At 42.7% G+C, this 26,208-nt stretch overlaps 1 protein-coding gene across 2 annotated transcripts in view; it reads left to right on the top strand.

Annotated features, from left to right (window-relative positions):
• FKBP14 (FKBP prolyl isomerase 14) overlaps window positions 1-25,555 on the top strand; it is a 47,033-nt gene extending 21,478 nt beyond the window's left edge. For both annotated transcript variants that reach the window (XM_085850821.1, XM_085850822.1), the window contains exons 3-4: window positions 14,732-14,859; window positions 25,097-25,555. In XM_085850821.1, coding sequence (XP_085706947.1) covers window positions 14,732-14,859; window positions 25,097-25,255 — 287 coding nt within the window. In that variant the 3' untranslated portion in view covers window positions 25,256-25,555. The remainder of the gene's footprint in view (window positions 1-14,731; window positions 14,860-25,096) is intronic.
• The last annotated feature ends 653 nt before the right edge of the window (window positions 25,556-26,208 follow it).

Here is a 26,208-nt window from a genome sequence, read left to right as displayed (position 1 = left end):
GTGTGTGTGTGTGTGTGTGTGTGTGTGTGTGTGTGTGTGTGTGTGTGTGTGTGACCGCTGTTTCTCGACAACTACTGGTCCGATCTAATTGAAACTTGCCAGATATATTGCTGGGGACCTGAGGATGTGCCTTTTCAAGGTTTGATATTAATCGGACAAGTGCTTCCCAAGTTATGGCCATTTATTTACCAAACCAGACAAGACACGTTGTTGCGTGGGCGTGGCCGATGGGGAAGGGAAGCTCAGCCGCATTCCCCATTACGGGTTACAACGTACGGACTTCCGGAGAGTGATGACTTCGTGTATTCTAATAATTTCTCGATTTCTTATGCGCATTTATAGATAAACACAATGCCGCAAGTTATGATCGTTTTCATACGAGACGGTGCATAAATTTCGGTAACATCAGAGTGCTGATATGCTCCGAACCAGGAAGTAATTTTTTTCTCTCTCTTCTCTTCTCTTTTTGTTTTTCCTTGCGATGACATTGCGAAAAGGCAAAATACGTTGGCACTAATTGAATAATTGGCCATTAAAACCTAAATTGCGAATCATCGTAGCTGTGATATGCGAACTTCCGCCCCACGCACGTATGGGCACGCGAGAGCGAAGAAACGGCCTGTGTGGTTGTTGTTTGTTGCTGGCGGTTGAAATATTTATTTATTTATTTATTTATTTATTTTTACGGGCACGCACTAGTAGTACAAATGAGAATATTTTAAATTTGTTTAAAAAACACCCCGTGATACGCATTGTATCAACAACTAGAGCAATACGACCTTGAGAAGTAGAAGGTGAAGATTATTACTATATTTCAGTGGAGGAACATATGCAATTGATGAATGAAGTCCAAATATTTGAGGAGGTTTCTCTTGGTACAAAAAAAATATTCACATTGTAAGAGTGAGTTAAAGAAACTAAAATCTGGTGGTCTTGGGATATTAGAAACTAATCCAGAAGGAATGAGACAAATTATGAAACATCTGAGTGGAATGGGGTTAAGATTTTATCATTCGGTTTTGAAGTTGATAAAGAAACTCAACGCAAACGTATGAAAAGCAGATATACAAGTATTAGTGAGGAAGAAATTACAACTTGTATTAATGTTAATAAAGAATTTGATAAAATATTTAAAGAAAAGGAATTATTTGAACACATCTACTTTAATGATGAAGAAAAGGAAAATTTCCCTGTTGATCTTTACAATTCATTAAAAGATATTTTCCAATAAATAAATGGATGTCAAAGAAAGAGCAAGAAGTTTTAAGGAATATCAAGAGCTGGTTTCAAAAGTTGTAAAATAGGAAGACAAAGAAGAAACGCAGACAGAAACTAACGGGTGAAGAAGCATTTGAAAGAAAACAAGAGAAATTTTTTTAACCGCTTTTAAAAACTTCCCAAGAAAAAAACTTATAGATGCTTCCACAGTTCCCACAATAGAATATACTCCTAAAAAACTTCAAATGTTAAAAGATTTCAGTCAAATGACGGAGGAAGAATTGGAGCATATAAGAGAATTAGAATATGATGATGAAGGATTATTTCAACAACTGAAAGAGATCAATCAACCTCCTGATTATATTGTGAATGCTCTCCAAAACAATGAATATTCAACAGATTCAAAAACCAGAGCAGGTCTCATTACACAGAACAACCAGCAATATTCCATCTTGCTAAAGAAAAGGTATTGATATTTAATGATGAATTAAGGTTCTTGATTTCTGCTCAACCCGCTGTTAAATTAACCCCCAGATTAATGTTTCTTCTCACAAAAGATGGAACACAATGTGATGGATGAATCAAAGTATTTTGATAAACCATTGGATATGAAAAATAATGATGATAGAGTATATATTGATCGGCTGGACTCTCTTAATTATAGGGTTAGTCTATCTGCTAAAAGTAGGAAGAATGAGAAGGAGAAACACATTATTCAGGTTTTAAGTAGGCTTGGTTCAGGTGTTAGTTTTCTTCCAAATGACCCATCACAATTAGTTAATAGACTTATTGCTGTTCGGTAGTAAGAAGGCTGGAAATAATTGTTTTAATGAAGCATCAGCCATTTTAGACCAGTTGATGAACATGAAAATAACTAATAAATGTCAATACAAAGACATTTTATCTCATATTAAATAAGATGAGAAGCACAATCCTTAGTTTTAATTTCACAACAAGTGACCACACATCTTCATTCCCATACCCACTACAACTTGACGCAACAAAAGAATCTGAGGCGTCTTTATTGTCCATGGAAACTTATAATACCTTGTTTAATGTCACCGAGAAAAATGACAAGTTTAGTTATAATCCGGGAAGTGGATACAAAACGATAACAGTTTCACCCGGAGCATACGAGATTTCTCAAATATCTTCCAAAATTGCTCGTCTTATGAAAGAACAGGGTGATGAACCAAAATATATTGTTATAGATATTCAAAAATATACTTCAAAATCAACGATTAAACTTAAAAATAACTCCAAGGTTGATTTCACAATTGAAAATTCATTTAGAGAGTTATTGGGTTTCTCCTCAAAAAATATTAAAACTAATGGGATGTTTTACAGTGATAATGTCATTCAAATATCCTCAGGCATAAATTCGGTATTAACTCATTGTGATTTGATTGATGGCGCTTATAATGATGGAATAAGAACAAATACAACATTTTCATTCAGTGCATACTCAACCCCAATTGGTTAGAAATTCAATATGGAACCCAAAAATCTGGTTTATCTACCTGTGTCAGGAAAAACCATATACAGAGTAAATTGTAGGATAACCGACCAAGATAATCGCATGATTTCTTTTAATGGAGAAATTATATCCATCAGAATTCACCTATGTGAAGTTTTCCAATTAATAAATACAATGGTTATTGTGAGGAAACACGAGTTGGGAAAATATAAAATAATTACAGGGGATGGGATGTTCCTTTTCCCATACTACAAGGGTGAAGGTATGTATCTTGGTAGAGGATACTATAAACCGAAGAGACAAAAGGGTGTTGGACATCAATTTAGAAAAAAAGGAGATGGCATAATTGATACTCGAATGGGTATAGGTTCAACTACTCTTAAACATAAAGACCTAATTGGTTCAACTGCTTCTGCTGTGGGAAATGTAGCGGGTGCTATAAAGAGTATAAAAGATGCCCAAAAGGAATCTCATAAATTACAAGCAATAAAAGAAATTAAGAAAGGCAAAACTCAGTTGTCTCCCCAAGAACGATAGAAAATAATTCAAATACTTGGGTCAGGGTTTTAAAAGTTTCAACATCTTTTTTCCTAAATAAATACAAGTATGGAAGCAATTGATAGTATCTATGATTTGGATGATACCATTGTCATCTCAAACTCTACTAAAAAAAAGAAGACTACTTCAAGGTAAATGTAATAACTGGAACAGACTGTAATGCAAATGGAACAAAAAGTTTTGAAATAAATAATCAACAAACTTATTTGAATCGAGCCGAAAGTTTTTTGTTGTGGAAATTTACATTCACTAAGGCTGCGACGAACACAAACGCGACACTCGTAAATGATTTCTTCTGGAAAATGTTGGATAGTGTTCGTTTGTACATTGGAACACAAAAAGTTGAAGCGGTTGATTATGTCTCTGCTACATCTGAAATGATGAAATTTACACTCTTTTCATTTAGTGATAGAATGGGAAAGGGGGCTGTCAAAGGTTTTATTCCTGATATGTCAATGGGAACAAATACAGACCCTGGATATAGTCAAAGGAAAGGAATGTATAATGATGATACAAAAGCAGATAATAGTTTTACTGTGGCAATTCCTCTTAAAGGTATATTTGGATTTTGTGATCATGATAAATTTCTGTATGGTCTTAAAATTAAATTTCAACTGCAAAGGAATGATAATGAAAATAGATTGCTTTTTGGTGTGGAAAATGCTTTTGCTGATCAGAATAAATTTGGTATTGATGAAATTAGTTGGTATATTAGTGAATATACTCCATATTAAAACAGAAGAGATGTTGAATAGAAGACTTAACTCAAAGAAGCCACTCAATGTATCATACTTTAAAAGAAGATGCCAATACGTTAAACTGAACCAAACCACTGACACGTGGAATTTGGGTGTTCTGGAAGGAAAGCCATGATATCTGTGGCTCATTTCTAAAAAAGACAGATGGTGATACTGCCACTGATAATAATAATGCATTGAGTGATAATGCTAAGGTGAAACAATTTCGCATTTCTCTAGATGGAACATTTTATCCACGAGATAGATTGGAAATGAATTGGGGAAAAAATGATTATGCTGAAGCATACAAGTCTTACCAAAAGGTGTGTGAAAGCAATGGAAATAAAGAACCTATTTTGGATATGACAGCATTTAAAAGTCTGCATACAATCTATGCGATTGACCTGAGTGCTCAAAAGGAAACTATACAGTCTAATCGAGTGGATACTTCCCTATACATTGAAAAAGGAGAGAGTGAAGAACTCGATACATATTGTTTGCTTTTGGAAGAAACAGAATTACAGATTAATACAGATAATGGTGTTATGATTAGTCTCACATAATTTTTTTGATAAATAAATGAGTAGTAAAGTGCCAACTGGCGTATATGTTAATCAAATCAATCTTCATAAACTATCCTCTTGTATTCAAAATCTTGTACGATTAACGTTAATACAATTCAGAGAAAAGAAGCAGTAAGAATTGATGTTTTGCTCACAAGAGAACAGGTGAAAATCTTGAACGATACTGGCTCACTTAAAATTAAAATGTCAAAACCAGTCAGGTATGGGAGCATGTGCCAGAACAGCGCGTCGCTGCGTCCACTTTCCGCCGGTACTCCAGGGGCCTCCGTCTGGCCATCCCCCAGGCAGATGCCAGGCCCATCCCCATCTCCTTGAGATGATGGTCAACTTGCTGCAACCATGAGGCACGTGGTCGGCCCACTGGCCTCCTCCACTCATGAGACTCCCTCGCTGAGAGAATCTGGTGAGCAGGATCAGCGTCAGGAAAACGAGCCACATGTCCATACAGCCGCAACTGACGCTCACGGACTATGCAGGTAACAAATCTCATCCGAGTCTCTCTCAGCAACCGCTCGTTGGACACAAAATCCGACCAGCGATAGCCAAGGATTCTCCGAAGAGACCTGGTACCAAAGGAATTAAGTCTCCGTCTCAGATCCTTGGTCAGAGTCCAAGTCTCGCACCCATAGAGCAAGACTGGAAGTACCAAGGAACTGAAGACTCGGACTTTTGTCCTCCCGCACAGGTACCGGCAGCGCCACACCCCATGATCCAGTGAATCCATGACTCCCCAGGCCCGACCCAGACGTCTATTGACCTCTGACTCGCAGCCAGCAGAGACATGAATATCACTGCCAAGGTAAGTGAATCTCTCTACGACCTCAACATCCTCACCACAAACAGACACAGACAGGACAGCAGCATCCAAGATGTCACCGAAAGCCTGGATCTTCGTTTTGACCCAAGAAACCCGTAATCCCAACGGCTCCGACTCCTCATTCAGCACCTTGAGGGCCCCCAAGAGGATGTCTAAAGTCTCCGCAAAGATGACTGCATCAGCTGCAAAATCAAGGTCCGAGATCTTGACATTGCCAAACGATGCACTGCAACTTGATCTCTCCGACATCCTCCCTAAAATCCAGTCCATACAAGTGCTGAAAAGTGTGGGGGCAAGTACACATCCCTGACGAACTCCAGCAACAACTGGAAATAAGTCAGAGATGGTACCACCACACTTCACAGCACTCTCAGTACCAGAGTAGAGTTCAGACATCAGATCGATCAGTTTTGGTGGCACCCCACGAAGACCAAGAATCCTCCAGAGGACATCCCGATTCACTGAATCGAACGCTTTACAGAGATCAACATAGGCTGCAAGCAGCCCCTGCCGAAACTCTCGTCTGCGTTCGGTGAAGACACGAAGTGCAAGGATACGGTCAATCGTTGACCTCTTTGGTGTAAAGCCTGACTGCTCTGGACGCTGGTGCTCAAGCAGATGGTGGCGAACCCTATCAAGAATTATCCGAGCAAAGACCTTGCCCGGCACTGAGAGCAGCGTCACCCCTCGGTAATTGTTGCAGTCTTGGCGATCACCCTTCCCTTTCCAGAGAGGGACAACAAGGCCCCTCTTCCAGTCAGTTGGGATGATGCCTGTGTTCCAGGCAGAGCACAAAACTGCATGCAACGACACGAGTGCAGCATTTCCACCAGCCTTGAGAAGTCCAGCATGGATGCCACAGATCCCTGGAGCTTTGCCCCGTTTCAACTGGTTCACCGCAGCCCGTGTTTCCACAAGCGAAGGTGGACCACAGTTGATTCGAGGGTCAGCAACAGGGATTGTAACACCCTTGACGTCCCACTCGACAGCTGGGGGATCAGCCTGGTACAACCGCTCAAAGTAACCGGCGCAGCGGGCCTTCACTTCAGACTCCTCTGTCAAGAGCCTACCACTCTCTGCTCGAACTGCAGTGCTCCGAGGGATGGGCTTGGATGAACGTAATGCGCGAATTCCCCTGTAAGCGGGACGAGAATCACCTGTCCACAGGTGATGCTCTACCCCCTCGCAGATTCCTCGCACATAGGCCTCCTTGTCCATCCTCAGTGCGCGTACAGTTTTACGCCTCAGCTCCCTGAACAGCTCAGCTCTGCCATTCAGCCTGGCCCTGCGACTCTGGTCAATGGTATCCAGTGTCCCTTGAGAGACAAAATTCTTCTTTGCCCTGCGGTGAGCTCCAAGACATCCACCGGCAACATCAAGGACGGTGGTCTTGAAGGCGCTCCACAACTCTTCAGGACCCCCAAAGCACCCAGACCCCCCAAGTGTCCACTCAGCCTGTTCGCAAACTCCTCAGCTACTCTCTCATCCCTGAGCTTGGCAACATCCAGCCTAGGCTGGGATGGTACCATTCTCCAGGATTTAAGGTGCAGCTTTAGAGTTGCTACAACAAGCCTGTGGTCAGTATTGAGGAACTGAGCACTCCGGTAGACCCTGCAGTTCTGGATCATCCTCCAACGACCGTCACTGAGGACATGGTCAATCTCCTTTGCTACACCGCCAGCGTTGGAATACCAAGTCCAGCGATGAGCTTGTGGGTAGCTGAAACCATGAACCAGCCACCCTAATTCCATGACTTCTTGCAAAGTCAAGGAACTTCGTGCTATTCTGGTTCATAGTTCCTGACCCATGGGGACCAACACACACCTCATAACCATCCCTATCAGTTCCAGTCGATGCATTGAAATCCCCCAAGACTAGAAGTGTATCTCGTCTGGGGCACTGATCAACCACAGACTCGAGTGTGGCGTAGAATGCATCCTTCACGGTGAGATCACTCGCCTCAGTCGGAGCATAAACAGAGACCAGGGAAATGACACCAAAGGAGTGAAGAATCCTTAATCTCATAATACGCTCGTTGACCGGTGTTACCTCAATTATCATTGGGGTCAGCTTATTGGACACAACTACAGCAACTCCTTGGGTATGGTAACCATCAGAGCGACCAGACCAATAGTAGGTGTAACCACCCACCATTATCTCGCCGCAATCCGGTCTCCGAACCTCAGAGAGAGCTGCAATCCTGATGTCCAAACGCTTGAGCTCAGATGATAACAGAGACAGGTGATCATCCTCTCTGAGGGATAGGACATTCCAGGCACCCACCCGAAGGGACCGCCTCAGGTTAACCCAAGGAGACCGCCGTCTGGTGGACGACACCTCAGCACCACTCCGACACACTCTCCCGCAATCTGACCCAGGGATGTTACCCCATGGTTTCCCTCCTATCATCAAAGATTGGGGGTCCCGAAGGCTTTGCCCCAATCCCGTCATCCGGTGAGCTGCCCTGCGAAGGGAAGCTGCGCAGGAGGTACTCCCACAGAGTGGGTTTTCAGATTTTTTTGCGTTTTGCGGAATGAAGGGTTTTACGGTGGCCGGAGTGCAAATCCTGCCACCAACCTCCTAATAAGAAGTAACCCAACTGCAGGAGGACGTCCGCAGACACAGTTGGGCACTAGATATGGATGGCCGTTGGCTCACAAGGAGCTCCTCCACCCTTTCACAGGTTTTGTTTTTAATCCTGCTGGGTGTCCATATCCAAACACCCTCCTCACCAGAAAACCTGGTGGGGGAGACGGTTTAGTCGCCGACAACCCGACCATGGAACAGGTTAGTACAGGTTTACATGATACCTGTAGCTGGTCACAGATCGAACCTGACCTGACATATCGAACCTGACCTGACATATCGAACCTGACCTGACAAAACCAATGTTAAAGAAATATTCAATAAGAGAGATGAGTGGAGGATTTCTCCCATTTCTAATTCCTTTATTTGCTGGTTAAGTGCGGCTGGAGCATTGACGGGTGGTATTTCAGCAGCGGTGAAAACTGCCAACGAAAGGAAGGCTCAACTCCGGGCTCAAAAATAATTGGAAAGACATAACAAAGAGTTGGAGAAACAAATTAGTGGAAGTGGTGTAATTGTAGATTTTGCTGAAAAACTTGAAAGTTTGCCTGATAAAGTGAGATTGTTAGTTGGAGATATGCTTTCTTCTATCACACAAGCAGGTGTAAAATTAACTAAAAGGGGTAATGGATTCTATCTTTCTAATAAATAAATGAGCATTGATGAGTGGTTGAAAGAATTTGGAAAGAATACAACATCAAATATTGTAAAAAACTAAAAATTCATAATGTGGTTATTTGTATGAGAGATGAATTAACAAACGTGTCAAACCTTACAAATAATATTATTATGAACTTCGAAGATAATAATGGGAACGGTTCTCATTGGGTTTGCATTTTTAATAGTGAAGACAAATATTATTTTGATAGTTTTGGTCTTCCACCACCTGTTGAAGTCATAAAATTCTTACAGAATGGTGTTTATCAAACATTTCAAGTCCAGGAATTAAATTTCAAGTGTTGTGGTCAATTGTCAATATGTGTTATTTCAACTCAACAAAAATAAATTTTTTAATGCCATTATTTTTAATCTAATATAAATGACTTATGTTGGGAAAGATGGTTCTATCTTTGGTGTATCCCAAGAACTGAATATTGATTTATCAAATTATTACACAAAGGCACAGGCTGAACGAGAGAAATATAGTATAACAAAAAATATGAATATGAAAAATGCTTATAAATTAATAAATTATCCAAGCCCGACTGACGCGAATGACTTCGTGAGATTAAGTGATTTATCACAATATATATCCTTAAATAAAACGGCTGTGTATTCCAAAGATACAGAAGTGTTGATTTTATCTCCAGGTCATACAGAATTCACAGTTCCAATTAAAATAAAATTTTATAAAGAAGAGTATCGTTTGTATGAGAATAGAACAATGGGGGTATGTTATGAATGATTTAGGGTATAATTGGTCATTTAAAATTAACCGAGAAGACCTGGAACAATTAAATCAGTCTCATAAGGAAGAATATTATCCACTTGGTGCCGAGAATGAGTTTTGTGGAAGCATGATTAGCAAACAACAAATAAAATAATTTAATAAGGGTAAAATCAATAATGGTTTTGCCATAGTTTATATCATGAAAACACAAAGAACAGGATTATATATAATAAGTATGAAAATACAAAATGATTTAACTATGGGAAGATGGGGCGGTATTTCCTGTCATTATATTAATCTGTCGTATATTTCTAATACATAAAGGACAGCAAGAAGGCTTCAAGAAAATTATCATTTCTGTGTCCAAGCATACCTTCAAGAAAAGGGTATTCGGTATTTTAATAAATATGTTCTACAACATAAGAATGAGGTATTTTCAATAAAAGATTGGCTTTATACTGATTTTAATTAAATCCAAAGTTGTTGGTTTATTAACATGTTAAATAATGAAAAAAATTTTAAGTTAAGAAAATGCAAGGTTCTTTTAGAAATTCAGAATAAATTTTATTGGTTTCCTGTTCTAAAAAAAAATATATTTTGGATACAGGAATTACAAGAAATCCTGATGAATATATATATATATATATATATATATATATATATATATATATATATATATATATATATATATATATATATATGTATGTATATATGATATTGTTGTAGATTCGAGCCTGCCGGCGTGCGAACGACCGCGTTTAACCAATAGCGACCGCTTCGCCCACTGAACGGACAATCTAGTCGCGGCTTTCCGGATCAACGCCGAAAACCAGCCACGGGTGTGTTTTAAGCACACCACAACCTTGTCCATATTTTACCCGCACGTTACAAGGTCCGATCGCCGATCTTCGATTTACCTAATTAATCGCGCGGGTAGATTACCAAGAGATTGTACCTCAACGAGGCCCGCTTGGAAACGAGCCGCTTAAGCAGCTCGCTCCGTTTTGGGATAACCGAGCGGGGTGTTATCGCGAGGCCCCGTTGGACCTGATTCTATTATCGGTTATTTAACAACCAACTATATTCCGAGTGCAATATGGCAGTTCAATTAGGGAAAGGACGCAACGAACGGGTGAACATTTGAACAAGCGCATTTCACAAGACACATATGCAGGCATGCACGTCAATCAATGCAGCAATGGCAATCATGCAGTTGTGTATGCAATAAAGGAGAGCACGCATACAATTATGTAACATGCAAGGGACAAACCACGAGCAATGCAAAAGAGCTACTACCGTCTATCTATCTATTATCAAATCTATCTATCTATCAAAAGAGTCTATCTATTATGTACACACTTAACAGTTCTACTTAAAGACATGGCACCACAACGTTCATGCAAAGAAACAAGGAAAAACCCCAGGACAGACAAGGGGTAGACTGGAACTCTTGGGTTCTTTATGAGCCCGGAGCCGGGTAGACCGCAAAGGCTCCGAGAGGCCGGGCTGGTTACCTTCACCCTCATGGTGACTTGCTAGGGCGACCCTCGACGTCCCCTCTCCAGCGACCCACGGTTCGGCACGGTCCGGCAGGCCGCGCGCCCTGGCTCCGCTGCGCTCCGATCTCTCCAGCTCCTCACCGACTGCAGAGACTCCAGGCTGATCCAGCTCACAGCATGGCTTCACTCAACTGCCCACAACTCTGACACAACTCTCTTCCCTTTCCTCCACACACACAACAACAAACTCTTGCGTTCAGTGCGCCCTTTTATCTCCACGGCGCCTCGCCCCTCCCTTCCGCCCCCCTCTTCCAGCACGTGCGGGAAACTTCCAGAAGAAGGACGTTTTCCTCGCCTAATCGGGGCCTTTCTCATTCTTTCCCTTTTTCATAGCTGGTGGGTGGTGTTTTCCAATCCTCTCGCAGGGTCCGTCTTGGGGGGGGGGTGGGGCCGTCGTCCGTTCTCCCCCGATGAATGCCAGGCTTCTCGCAACCGTGTGCCGAGGTGGAAATGCGGTTGTGGTTGTGGTGAAGGCGGTTACGGTGGTTGTCGTAATGGTTGCGTGGCTGGTGTTTTGTGGTGGTCTTGATGGTGGTGTGGCTGGCATTTCTGGTGGTCGTGAGGGTGGTGTGGCTGGCGTTTGTGGTGGTTGTGAGGGTGGTGTGGTTGGGCGGTGGTGGTTAAGGTGGTTGTTTTGAAGGCGGCTGTTCGTTGTTTGTAGGGATGTTGGCGGTTGATGAGAAGGTGGTTGTGGTGATCGTGGTTGGTGGTGCTTTGTGGTAGTAGTAATGGTGGTTGGTCCAAAATAACGATAGTAAAAGAAAAACGGCTAACGCAAAGATGACAGCCCTGTTACACGAATAAGTGCCCGTTAAACATCAGTGGGGAAAATCTATCTGAACACAGACTTATCGACATAACTGATCTTCGGACCTATATGGTGCTCTGCGAATTTTCACAGCCGTAACAATATTCTATGGGGTGTAAGTGATTCAAGGATAGTAAAGGATGAGGAAGGAGTTGAAGAAACTGAGACAAAGGAGGAGAAGAAGAGAGGAGGAGGAGGAGAAGGAGAAGAGACAGAAGGAGGAGAGAGGAGGAAAGGGAAAAGAGAGACAAGGAGGCAAGGGAGAGGGAGGAGAGGAAGAGGGAGGAAAGAGAGAGAATAAATAAATATAAAAATACCCCCGAGGGGGAGTGCCGGTCATCTCTGCCAGAGGTCGACAGAAGCAAAATCAAATTAGGGGCATCTATAATTATCGATTCCATGGCTCGTGGATCTGGTCGTAGAATGCAGATCGCCAGAACAGTCGGTCACTTCAAATAAATGATGGAGACACTTTTCTGAATAAGTGATCCTGACAACAGCAGGCGCGCTTTAATGCTAATTTATGTGATACCTGGGGTTCCACGAGCAGGCTCGTGACCACCCACCCACCCCCATATGCGTCTCATATCATACCACAATACTTGAAGATTACAACGAACTGTAGATTTATCTCAAATGCATCAGTAATTATTAACTATGGTAATACAGTAATATGGAACAATTATTGACGTCCACGGATTCAACGTCACGTCGAAAATGTTCCTGTGAACGGGGATATTTTTCCCCCTCGTGATGACGACAGGCTCACCTTCATCTTCTGAAACGCTTTCATGTAGTCCGACACCACTTTCATAAAGTATGTATGCAGCCATCGTACCACCCACCCACCCCTGTACGCAGCCCGTACACGGGCTTTAAACCACCCACCCCCTCATTTTTTTTTTGTATGTACTTTATGAACAGCCCATACGGGGCAAAAATATGGAATAATTACGCCGGACAGGGGCAGCCAAAAATTTGCGCAAGACCCGGAGCATCTTCAGAGATTGGCGCCGGCCTCCGGATGACTACTTCAAATTAGCACCGGACATGTAAGAATCAGAGCGAAGTTTGAAGGGCTATAAAATCGGAACGAGAGCAAATTTCAAAAAAATGGCTCGTGTTGTTCTAGATAATAGTCCATAGTATCTGAATCACTGAATTCCCTAAATCTGAATTCCCTAAAGGAGAACATGGACAAATATTCATTGGTTCGCTCTTTGAGTGGAATGAAAATATGAAAGGAAAGAAATGCTTTAATCAGCAAGTCTCAATTTTACAATTGCTTGTATGGGAGGGACGGGGATAGGTGGGGAGAAAAATCAGTCTCCTATTTTGGGCTTTTGGGGTTTGAGTCAGTCTCAATTTTACATTTGCTTGTATGGGAGGGGGAGGAAATCGGTCTCCTATTTTACATTTGTTTGTATGGGATGGAAGGGGGCAAAATTTTTTTGGGGGCTTTTGGGGCTTGAGTCAAAGTTTTTTCCCTTTTCCCCCATTCATTTGAATGGCTGCCTCAGAAGCCCCATTTATCCTCTACCAATGGTCGTTGGTGGACCACTGTGTCTTTCCTGGAGAGTAGGAAAGTTATCGCCAGCATGGGAAACAAATTACAGTCCTTGTCCAAATCACCTTCAGTCAAATGTCATGTCTGGCCAGAAAGTTCGTGAAAGACTTGAGCCAAAAACGTTCAGTGGCTAAGAAGGTGGGAGGAAAGAATTAGAGTCGTAGTTGATGATGATGATGATGTAATCTGATTGGTTTATTGATTTAAAATTAAATCTAATTCTATTGTCATCATGCCATTGCCTCATGTTATGCTAAGTCAGAGGTGGTATATATTTTTTTTAATATTGTTGTCGTCTTACACTAATAAATGGCTGTGTGTGTGTGTGTGTGTGTGTGTGTGTGTGTGTGTGTGTGTGTGTGTGTGTGTGTGTGTGTGTGTGTGTGTGTGTGTGTGTGTGTGTGTGTGTGTGTGTGTGTGTATGTCCTCCATAACTCCAAAACCATGAAACCTTGCAGCCTGAAACTTTCATGCATACGAAGAAAACTCCAAGGAAGTGCACGAGTGATAATTGGGTTAGGATTAATTAAAACACCCCTTTTGAAGATAATTATTAATGGCATTATAAAATTATATCCTTCATCACGTGCATCGTTGGCCACCTTACTCTTTGGGGTCTTAAGGCGTCTCCTGGGTAACCTCGCTGGGGCCTGAAGCCGCCATGTTTTTTGACCTGATCAACCATGCCTTGACTTGGAACAGGCCGCAATGATTTTTTAACGATAAAGTTGTTTTCACTTTCCTCACTCATATTATCGAATTCCTGTTCATCATAGCTTTGAATCGCTGTAAATATCGCTTTTGTAAGTGCTCTAGGTAGCTTGAGCATTGATGGGTGATTGCCTGCAAACTTTCAAGATCCTAATAAACATGTTTGTTGGTATCTAAAACTTTTCAAAACCACTTGGACAGCACAATGTTTTATCGGTAGCAATTTACTTCCCATATCAAGTTGTGAGGTATTTAAGAGTCAACAACAAGGTGTGAACTGATACCACATGTAGACCAGTCCACATCAGGCAAGGTCGGTTGGCCTCCTTCTTGAAGTACATTAGTGAGTCAGCTAGGTTTTCACTGACACTCCATTAGTGACATGGTAATTTCGGGAGAAGGCAATTCTTACAGGCAATTCCACTTATGGCAATTGTAACATGGACAAGTAATAAAAACATTTTTTTAAATGCAAAACTTTTTGGAGGAACATCCCTCAATCCTTTTGCATTTAAAAAATGTTTTCATTACCTGTAAGAGTAAGAATAACAAACGGGCACTTTTGGGTGTCTCATCTTGCAACACGTACATTACATAGTTTATTTTCAAATAGAAACTTATGTTTATAAATTCTGAACTCTTATATTAATATATCACTAAAAAAAAATGCTTGAGCAATTAAGTGACAGAGTCTCAAAACTTGTTTTTGTCTTTTTCAGGAAAAATTCCTCCAGAAGCGACACTGATCTTCGATGTAGAAATGGTGGACATTCGGAGTGGTCCCCGCTCACACGAGACCTTCCAGTTGATGGACATGGATGATGACTGGAAGCTGTCCAAAATAGAGGTTCTTCAGCACACAGCATGTTATGTTATTTTCTCTCTTCCCTCATCTGCTTTGGCAAAGCAGAATTGACAGTTCTTACGAATTAAAGTCAATGAAATCGATCAAATTATTTACTGGGCATGGCGTCACAAAGTGTGCCGATTCTCCGATGGATGTTAAGCTGGGTGTCCCGTCTCCTCATATCAAATAGTGGATGTTAAAGATCCCACTGTGTCTTTGTGACGAGTCGGGGAAGAATCAGCAGCATGTTGAACAAATTACAAATTCAGACTTTGAGTACTGCTGGGAAAGTAAAACAAAACCACTCAGTGTAAGTCTTTCCCTGAGACAGCTTCAGCAGCACTGAACCTCCCTTCAGGTAGAGCATGAGACATAAATACATGACATTCTTCTTCTTCTTCAGTTTTTGGCTGCTCCTGTTTGGGGTCACCACAGCGGATCATCAGTCTCCATTTCGCTCTGTCCTCCACATCTTCCATTGTCGCACCAGCCACCCGCATAATACATTACTTTACTGAATAAATATATATATATATATATATATATATATATATATATATATATATATATATATATTTCCTTCAGAAAGTAACCGGGTGTAGTGGCGTGCACCTGTAATCCGGCTACCCGGAGGCTAGGGTTTGAGGATCGCTTGAGGATGGGAGCTCTGCACTGGGCCACGCAATGAGAGGGTGTAGGGCAGCCCGGAATCATGGCGAAACCCAATCCTTATCCCTGTGTCGTAAGAGGCGACCAGGGTTGCGTCAGGAAGGGCATCCGGCGTAAAACCTATGCCAAATCAGTATGCGTATCATAACGGATGATCCGCTGTGGCGACCCCTAACGGGAGCAGCCGAAAGACGAACAACACATTTCCTTCAGGAAGTATTCACACCCCTTGGCTTTTTCACATTTTATTGTTACAACCTGAATTTAAAATGGATTATGTTTGATATATTTTTTTGTCACCGATCTACACAAAATACCCCACAATGACAAAGTCAAAACGTTTTTAAAATTTTTACAAATTAACTAAAAATGAATGGCTAAAATGTCTTGCGTCAATAAGTATTCAACCCCTTTGCTATGTCACTCCAAATTGAGTTCAGGTTAACCCAATTTCCTTTGATCATCCTTGAGATGTCTCCACAACTTGATTGGAGTCCACCTGTGGCCAAGTAAATTGATTGGACATTATTAAGAAAAAAACACACCTTTCTATATAAGGTCCCACAGTTGACGGTGCATGTCAGAGCAGAAACTCCACCATGAAGTCCAAGGAACTGTCCGTAGAACTCCAAGAAAGAATTTTGAGGAGGTATAGATCTGGGGAAGGGTATAAAACAATTTCTAGAGTGTTGAACGTTCCCATGAGCACAGTGAGCTCCATCATTAGGAAATGGAAAGACTATGGAACCACCCAGACTCTTCCGAGAGATGGCCGTCTGACCAAACTGAGTAACCAGGAAAGAAGGACCTTGGTCAGGAAGGTGATCAATAACCCAATGGCCACTCTGACAGAAATACAGAGTTCCTTGGCTGAGATGGGAGAATCTGTTGGAAGGACAACAGTTTCTGCAGCACTTCACAAATCTAGGCTTAATGGGAGAGTGGCCAGACAGAAGACACTCCTGAGAAAAGGGCACATGACAGCACACCTGGAATTTACAAAAAGGCATGTGAAAGACTGAGATCATGAGGCAAAATATTCTGTGGTCTGATGAGAAGAAAACGAAACCCTTTGGCCTGAATGCAAAGCGCTATTTCTGGCAGAAACTGAGCACAGCTCATCACCCATCAAACACCATCCCTACCGTGAAGCATGGTGGTGGCAGCATAATACTTTGGGGATGCTTTTCAGCAGTAGGGGCTAGCAGACTTATAAGGAATAGAGGGAACATTGAATGGAGCCAAATACAGGCAAATACTTAAGGAGAACCTGCTTCAGAGTGCAAAAGACCTGAGACTGTGGTGAAGATTTACATTCCAACAGGACAATGACCCCAGGCATACAGCCAAAGCAAAACTGGAAAGGCTTCAGAACAAGAATGTGAAAGTCCTTGAGTGGCCCAGCCAAAGCCCAGACTTGAATCCCATTGAGAGTCTGTGGAACGACTTAAAGATTGCTGTTCACCGACACTCCCCGTCAAAGTTGACAGAGCTTGAGCAAGGGAGAAAATCCCTAAATCCAGATGTAAAAAGCTGATACAGACATACCCAAGAAGACTCAAAGCTGTAATCGCTGCCAAAGGCTGGAATCGCTTTTCATTTTTCATTGCAACAAAGTATTGTCTCAGCAGGTGGGGTTGACTCAGCCTGTCATCCTCCCGAGGTTGGCAAAATGAGTACCAGCTTGCTGGGATGATTGAGCCATTCAAGTATCCTGTGTCAGAGTGGCGACCTGTGCAGGATTGTGCCCAATAGCCCAGGAGACAGCTTCGGCAGCACCAACACTCTGTACAGAGTATCGTCCCGATGGATTGATGAATGGGCTGAATGTAAATTAGATCTTTGTTTCATTTTTAATTGATTTGTAAAAATTTTAAAAACATGTTTTCACTTGGTCATTAGAGGATATTTTATGAAACAAAATATCGGTGACAAAATATTTTAAAAATTTAATCCATTTTAAATTCACTAGTACGTGCCCGTACGTGCGTGGCCGTACATGCAAAAAAAATAAATAAAATAAAAACTTTCAAACCGCATGCCAGAAACAACAACCACACAGGCCGTTCCTTCACTCTCGCTTTCCCGTACGTGTGTGGCCGTACATGCGTGGCCGTACGTGCAAAAAAAAAAAAATTCAAACCGCTCTTGCCAGAAACAACCACACAGCCGTTCTTTCACTCTCGCGTGCCCGTACGTGCGTGGCCGTTTCAGCTGCACAACACCTTGTCACGCGTTCAGTGTTGTCTACCAGGCGAGCAGTTCGTTCTTCATCCGTTTCATCTGCACCACGCCTTGTCACGCGCGTAGCATCGCATGTCAAACGAGCAGCTTGTGCTTAGTCAGATTCCATTGCGCGTGCACGACGCGCAGCTTCGTTCCTTCGCTCTCGTAAACGACGACTGGATTGGGGCATTGTGTTTCAGAAAATCGAGAAAGTACAGAAATCGAGAAAGAAAGAATACAGGAAGTCGAAAAATCAAAAAAAAAATCGATTAAAAATCGAGAAAGAAAACAGTAAGTCGTCACTATCCAGAAGTCCAGAAGTTAAGTCCTCACTGTCCGGAAGTTCGCATATCGCAGTTACGATTATTTGCAATTTAGTTTTAATGGCCAATTATTCAATTAGCGCCAACGTATTTTGCCTTTTCGCAATGTCATCGCAAGGAAAAACACAAAGAGAAGAGAAGAGAAAAAAAAGAAAGAAAAAAAAAATGTACGTGCAAAAAAAAAAAACTTTCAAACAAACACACAGGCCGTTCCTTCGCTCTCGTAAATGACGACTGGATTGGGGCATTGTGTTAATCTATAAATGCACATAAGAAATCGAGAAATTATTAGAATACAGTAAGTCATCACTATCTGGAAGCCCGTACGTTGTAACCCGTAATGGGGAACGCGGCTGCGAATCTCTTCCCCATCAGCCACGCCTACGCAGCAACGTGTCTTGTCATTGGATGGTAAATAAATGGCCATAACTTGGGAAGCACTTGTTCGATTAATATCAAACCTTGAAAAGGCACATACTCAGGTCCCCAGCAATACAGCTGGCAAGTTTCAATTAGATCGGACCAGAGGTTGTCGAGAAACAGGGGTCACACACACACACACACAGATAGATAGATAATCCTCGCCACCTGGGTTTAATTGATTCGGTGAAAACTATTTGGTTATTCTCTCCATTTACAGGTGAGAGATGTAAGTGGGTCTTTGTTTTTCTTATTTGTATTTTTCACATTTTTTCATATATATATGGATCACAAGGGAAAAACCAGAGATGTCAGGATAAGTCAATTTTGAAGAAACTGAAAAACAAAGTTTCAAGACTTTGGTGGACTGTTTAATAACTGTCATATAGATTTCTTTTCCAGTAAAAGGAAGAGTGATCATTGGCCGATCAAATTAAGCATGCAGCATTTGCCAAGCTTCTGTGTAATTTAATTTAAGAGCAAAGAATGAATCAATGTTGCAAACTGACATCACTGGTTATTCCCTTGTTTAATAATTGCCATGCAATTTTAACCCAGGATGTGTAGTAAATTCATGCTTGTTGGTTATTAGCATACATTACATGACTTTGGTGATCACAGATTATTTTTTTCAACATTAAACGGTCATTGTTTTTTTTTGTTTGATTGGTGTTCAACGCCATACTCAAGGGTATTTCGCTTATATGATGACGGATTCTCCATTTCTTACTCCGTACTACTTAATATGATGAGTACCAGTGTACTGGGCCGGTGTATACCCCGGTTAAAATAGGTGTACCCTATCCCTGTGTCGTAAGAGGCGACCAGGGTTGCGTCAGGAAGGGCATCCGGCGTAAAACATGTGCCAAATCACTATGCAGATCATACAGATGATCCGCTGTGGCGACCCCGAACGGGAGCAGCCGAAAGAAGAAGAAGACTACTTAATATGGTGGAAAAGCGGGGGAAAACCAAGGATAAACCACCCCCGCAATAGCCGAAGTCACCTCATGTGACTCCCTCATATACCTAAGCAGGTTGATTGGGCGGTGGGTACATCGAATGAGGATGGGTACTCAGACGCGCTAACCATTAAGCCACGGCGTCGGTCCCATAAAAGTCACAATCAAGGTTTGACCAGGCTTGAACCACGATATGCACCAACTACGGAGCCCATGATATCACCAAATCGGGCATTGTAATGCTCAGAGTTTATGCTGTGAAAGTTTTACAACCTTTCATTTTTTAGTTTCTCAACTCTGAATATTATAGTGGAACAGTTAACATGAATGAAAGGGAGATAACCAGGAGTAAAGTACTGACAACTCTGGGTTTCTACTTGTTCAGCTTTGACAACACTTGTTTTTTCATTGAGCGGCTAAACTTTATCGCATATAAATTATGTGACACCCCTGGTTATTTGTTAAAGTAATATTTTGAGAGGAAACCTTATGTTGCCAACTATTGGTAGGTGCAATAACCCTGAAATTTATAAAAAGTGACATCTCTGGTTTTCCCCTTGTGGTCTTCATATATCTATATTAATATTTCGGCATGCCCCTTTCTTTGTCCCACCATCAGATTTTTGTTACTGCATGAAATGAAACATGATTTGGCACATATACTAATGATAATATTGTCTTCCTTAAGAGGCCCCTCAAAATTTGTTTTGATTCATTTTCACAAACTCCAACGGATTCCATTGAAATTTAGTACGATTATGGCTTTTGGTCCAACTTAGGTCATTGGCTATAAATTTTTTCCATAACACTTCCGATATTCGAAAAAAAAAAAATCGATAAATCGATATCCCTTATGGGATTTTCCATTCAAATCCACTCAAGTTTAAGGCCAACGGGGGACACAAATTTCCACTTTGCCCCGGGCGCTGTTTACCTCCACTACGCCAAGCTGTTAGGGTTAGGGTTTGGGTTAGCTACACTAACCCTAACAGCTAACCGCTATTCAGGAAATTTGCAACAAAGCCCGGGAAACGCCAGGCTTTATTGCTCGCCCGGGCAACGCCGGGCATTACTACTAGTATATATATATATATATATATATATATATATATATATATATATATATATATATATATATATATATATATATATATATATATATATATATATATATATATATATATATATATATATATATATATATATATATATATATATATTGTTGCGAATTCGCTCGCCGGCGTGCGAACGGCCACGTAACTCGAATCGCGGCACGTCGCCCACCGGACGGACAATTCTGTCGTGACCCTCTCGGACTAACGCCGGGATCTAGTCACGGGTGGGCCTTTCGGCCTCACCACGATTGTGCCAATCGGCCCCCGCGTGGGATGGGGTTGTTCGCCAAATTCGACCTACCTAAGTACCCACGCGGAGGGTAGATCGGGTGATCGCACCTCGCCGCAGGTCGACTCCGGACACGGGCCACTTAAGCGACCCGTTCCGTACTATCGGGATAACCGAGCGGTGTTATCGTCAGCCTCGACGGTTCCGATTAATTATCAGGTGGATTAAGCCCACTACCAACCCTTTACTTGAAGCAAGATGGAGATTCAATTAAAGAAAAGATGAAGCGAAACGGGAAAAACAGTTCAACATAATGCACATTTATTCCGCGCACACGGAGAGCACACATATACAATTACAACAATTGTTCACCTACAGCAAATGCTACAAAAGAAACACAACAATGCAGATCTACTACCGACTACGCGAGCACATGGCAACACTTACACAGTTTTACTTTACAGATGGCGCCAACAACACATTTACTCAAAAGCAAAATAAAAGGGCCACCATCAAAGACAAGGGGGGCAGACGGGGCCTGTGGGCCAATATTTGCGCGGGACCTGAAAGAGCGGTCAGGTCCGCGAGACCGGGTGGATCCTACCCGTGTTTTTGTGATGAGCTGCAAATGTGGCGGCGCCCCGACTCCGCGCTCCTTCGCGGGTTTCGTTGGCACTGCTTGGAGTGGGGTGGGAACGGGGCCCCCCTTTTAGCACTATCTCAGCACGGGGGGAAAAAAGGGGGGGAATTGTTAATGCTCTGGGGAAAGAGGATAGCTGGCTTGCTTGGGTCCCGCGACGAGCGATTCCACTGCGAGCTCGTCGCCGACCGCCGTCTTCCTTGCCTCGGACCCGAGCTATTCGGTCTCCTCCCCAATTCTCCTCAGCCGACTGCAGCAAACCACCCGTACGCCCTCGCCTCCCGACTCACTCCGCGCTCCAACCCGACTCGACCGCGCTCCAAGCTCCAGGCTTCCCCTCTCTGCAGCTCCCCAACAGACTCCAAACCCCGACAGACTGCGAGCTCCACTCGGCTCTCCGACCTCTCCAGACTGACTCTTCCGAAACTCACTGCCTCAGATTCGCCCCGCGCCCGGCGCTTTATAGGCCGGCAGGAGAACCCATATGCAAATTTCTGGATCAGAACGAGCTCGGAGGTGGAGCCACGCTCGCCCATTGGACGGAGGAAAAGGGGCGTGAGTCTCCCCTGATCCGAGAATCCGCATATCCCGATTCTACTCCGACGCGCCTGGAGGCGGGGCCAAACCGCCCCGCGCTTGCTGATTGGACGGATCAGAAGTGGGCGTGTATCATTCCTGATCCGAATTCTTCTCGGAAAGGCCGCACTTTGCACTCACGGTTTGGCGCGCGTCCCGTTCAAGGCCAGGACAGCCTGACGCTCGGCGTTCACAAGTGGTGCGGGAATGGCCGCAGAAGGAGAGGTGAAGGTGGTGGAGGGTTTATTGTGGTGGTTTATGGCCATAGCGACGTTTGGAATGGCGGTGATGCGATGTTTGCGGGAGCGAGTTGTGAAGGTGAAGGTCGTGGCTGTTGGCGTTGTTGTTGTGAAGCGGCGTTGTGGTTGGTGGTTGTGTGATGGCAGTTGAGACGTGGTTGGTTCAAAATAAAGATAGAACAGAAAAATGGCTATCCCAAAGGGTCGCAGCCCGAATGGATCACATTTATTCCCTCTAAACAACGGGTTTGGGGCTAACTACACATGTACTTACAGAGATATCTCACCTACGGGACCTGAATGGTGGTTTGCAAATTTCCTCAACCGCAACAATATATATATATATATATATATATATATATATATATATATATATATATATATATATATATATATATATATATATATATATATATATATATATATATATATATATATATATATATAATACCAAGCTTGCACACTAACAACTTGGCTCGCCGTCACACGATCCCTATGAAATTGCTGTGGCACTTAGCGGACATGCCGACAATGTTTGGGAAGTCTTGGCGTTCCATCGTACCACTTGCATTTTGCACAATGCGTATTTTTGTCATTCCCGTGTACGGTCTGTCGTCTGCTACCAGCTATGTTGTACTGCTATCCCGTGCATGTGCACGGGTATCACTAGTATATATATATATATATATATATATATATATATATATATATATATATATATATATATATATATATATATATATATATATATATATATATATATATATATATATATATATAAACATACATATTGTTGTGGTTGACGAAATTCGCAAACCACCATTCAGGTCCCTTAGGTGAGATATCTCTGTAAGTATATGTGTAGTTAGTCCAAACCCGTTGTTTAGAGGGAATAAATGTCATTCATTCGGGCTGCGACCCTTTTAGATAGCCGTTTTTCTTTTACTATCTTTATTTTGGACCAGCCGCCATTACTACCACCACAACCACCACCAACCACGTCTCAACAGCATCACACAACAACGACCAACCGCAATGCCGCTCCACAACAACAGCCACGACCCTTGCCGTCACATCTCGCTCTCGCAACCATCGCATCACCACCATTCCCGCGCCGCTTGTGGGCACCGATCCTGGACTCGTACAGGGCGCGCACCGAGCAGCGGGTGCAAAAACACCAGCCTTTCCGAGAAATCGGATCAAGAATCATTCACGCCCACTTTTCCTCTGTCCAATGGGGAGCCAGCCAGAGGTGAAGGGTCGAAGGTGAAGGAGCGAAGCCCCGGGGGCTATAAAGGGCCGCGTTCGCTCGCCGAAAAGGCAGTTGTTGAGGGAGTTTCTGAATCGGGAGAGAAAAAGAGTTTCTGAATCGCAGTTGGACGCAGTTGGAGGCAGTTGGAAAGAGTTGAGCAGTTGGACGGAGTTGAGAAGAGTGGAGAGTGGGAGAGTTGGAGAGTTGTGGCGGCGGCGAAGGCAGTCGAGAGGGCGCTCGTGTCAGAGTCGGGGAGCTGCGGAGAGGGGAGGCCGGTAACGTGACCGAGGTCGCGGTGGAGTCGCTCGTCGCGGGACCCAAGCCAGCGAAATATCCTCATTCCCCCGAGCATCAACAACCCCCTCCTGTTTCCCCCCGCGCTGAGATAGTGTGAGAAGGGGGCCCCGTTCCCACCCCATTCCAGGCAGTGCCAGCGAGGCCCGCGGAGTCGGGGCGCCACCGCCATTTTGTGGCTCATCACCAGACGGGTAGGCTCGGCGCGGTCTCGGCTCCAGGCCCGTCTGCCCCCCCTCATCGTTGAAGGTGGTCCCTTTTTCTTTTGCTTTGAGTATATGTGTTGCCGGCGCCGTCTGTGAAGTAAAACTGTATAAGTGTTGCCGTGTGCTCGGTAGTCGGTAGTAGATCTGCATTGTTACATTTGCTTTTTGTGCAGAATTGTTGTGCTTCTTCTACTTTTACATTTGCTTTTGGTGTATAATTGTATATGTGCTTTCCGTTTGCCGCGGAATAAATGTGCTTTATGTTGAACTGTTTCTCCCGTTTCGCTTCATCTTTTCTTTTATTGAATCTCCATCTTACTTCACGTAAAGGGTTGGTCGTGGGCTAAATACGCCCAATAATTAATCGAACCGTCGAGGTTGACGATAACACCGCTCGGTTATCCCGATAGTATGGAACGGGTTGCTTAAAGTGGCCCGTGTCCGAAGTCGACCTGCGGCGAGGTGCGATCGTCATGATTTATCTATTTTGTCATGACGCTCTTGCAATACATGCATAAAATATGTGTATGTCCATGTCCTTAATGTGATAGACATCTGATTGCTTAAATATAGATTAGATCAGTAATAGACTATCACCACTAATGCTACGACTACTGCTAATACAACTACAACGGCTACATTTATTCCCCTCTTATTGTGGGGTCAGCTGGGGAATGTCTTTGACTCGTCTTTCACAAACCGACTCGATCGGCCCAATGTTTGACTGAAGGTGGCAGGAATTTATAATTTGGGTTTAGGGTGCCAGTGATAATTCACCTACCCATCGCAAAAGACACTGTGGAATTTTTAACATCCACCAACGGCCAGATCTGGCAGATGGGTCCTCTTGCTTAATGCCCTCCCCATGGGTGATGTACACATTGATGAATCGCCCTGCCTGTGAAACACCAGGTTGACAGTTTATAGTTGGGTCACAATTTAAACCCAGGCTCGACAACTCAGATGTGAGTATGCATACCTCTCCGCTAACCTGTCAGCCCTAAATATTCTGTATAATTATTATGAAGAACAGGTTATGTAGTTGTCTCTTTTGGCCTCTGTTTTTGGACTTCATTTGTTTGTCAGGTGAAGGAGTACTTACGACAGGAGTTTGAAAAAGCCGGCGTGCCTTCCAATGACACCTTCCACGAACAGCTGGTCAAAGATATCTTCAAGAAGGAAGACGAAAATGAGGATGGATACATATCAGCAAGAGAATTCACCTTCATTCATGATGAACTCTGAGAGTGAGACTTGTGCGAAACCATTGTTACAACAGCTTCTGGACATTGCAAAGAACAATGCTCGGCTTTTCAAGGTTTGACAACCTGATGAAGTGACAATATTTGGTCTTCAGTCATGTATTTTCCTTGGAATGTTTTGTACAGTACAGTCCCGTTATAAGGAACACCCATTATCATGCATTTCATTATGGTAAAAGGTGCTTTTGCTGAACAATCCAAATTTAATGAAAGAACATTTCAATGCCATATAAACAAGTGTTATATCTTGTAGAATGTTTTGATTGAAAAAAAACTCATTCCCTTCATCCATTGGAGAGAAATGCAGTAAAGCTCTCTATTATGGCAAAGCACGAACTGCAGGTTGAACCATAAAAGGTGAAATGAAGATTAAAACACATATGTATGTATGTATATATATATATATATATATATATATATATATATATATATATATATATATATAAATATATATATATATATATATATATATATATTGTTTATTTGGGTGGGGGAGAGACCCATGGCATTACTCTGGAGAGTGCCTTTTGGGGGAGTAGAGGGCACATTTGGGGTGTAGTGAAGGTCTTGGTAAAACGAATTTTCAATAGACCATTTGATGAACCTTCTCTGCTCATTAGAAAAAAGACCCCACGATATTTAGTTTGTCGTTAAACGTTGATTATACTTTAGTGCTTTCCCATTTATTAACACTGACGTAAGGGGTTATATATCTGTTACATGCACATGGAGAAATTTTAAATGGGGGAAAGAATGGAGGAGGGGAAGAATGTGGAAGCGTGATGAAGTGAAGGTAGGAGAGAGAGAAAGATAACACATGAGGTGGCATCATGGCAAGGTGAGGATGGGAGGTTTCATCAATTCCCGAACGTTTCACTAATTGACACTACAAACAGCATTTTATCTGTTTGGAGGACCAGTGGTTACACAAACTGT

The sequence above is a fragment of the Eptatretus burgeri genome, chromosome 13 (assembly GCF_056783735.1).
Source record: "Eptatretus burgeri isolate ZD-2024b chromosome 13, Ebu_testis_v1, whole genome shotgun sequence".
Lineage (NCBI taxonomy): Eukaryota > Metazoa > Chordata > Myxini > Myxiniformes > Myxinidae > Eptatretus > Eptatretus burgeri.
Note: the sequence above shows the minus strand (reverse complement) of the source record. Positions and strands in the feature narration are given on the sequence as shown.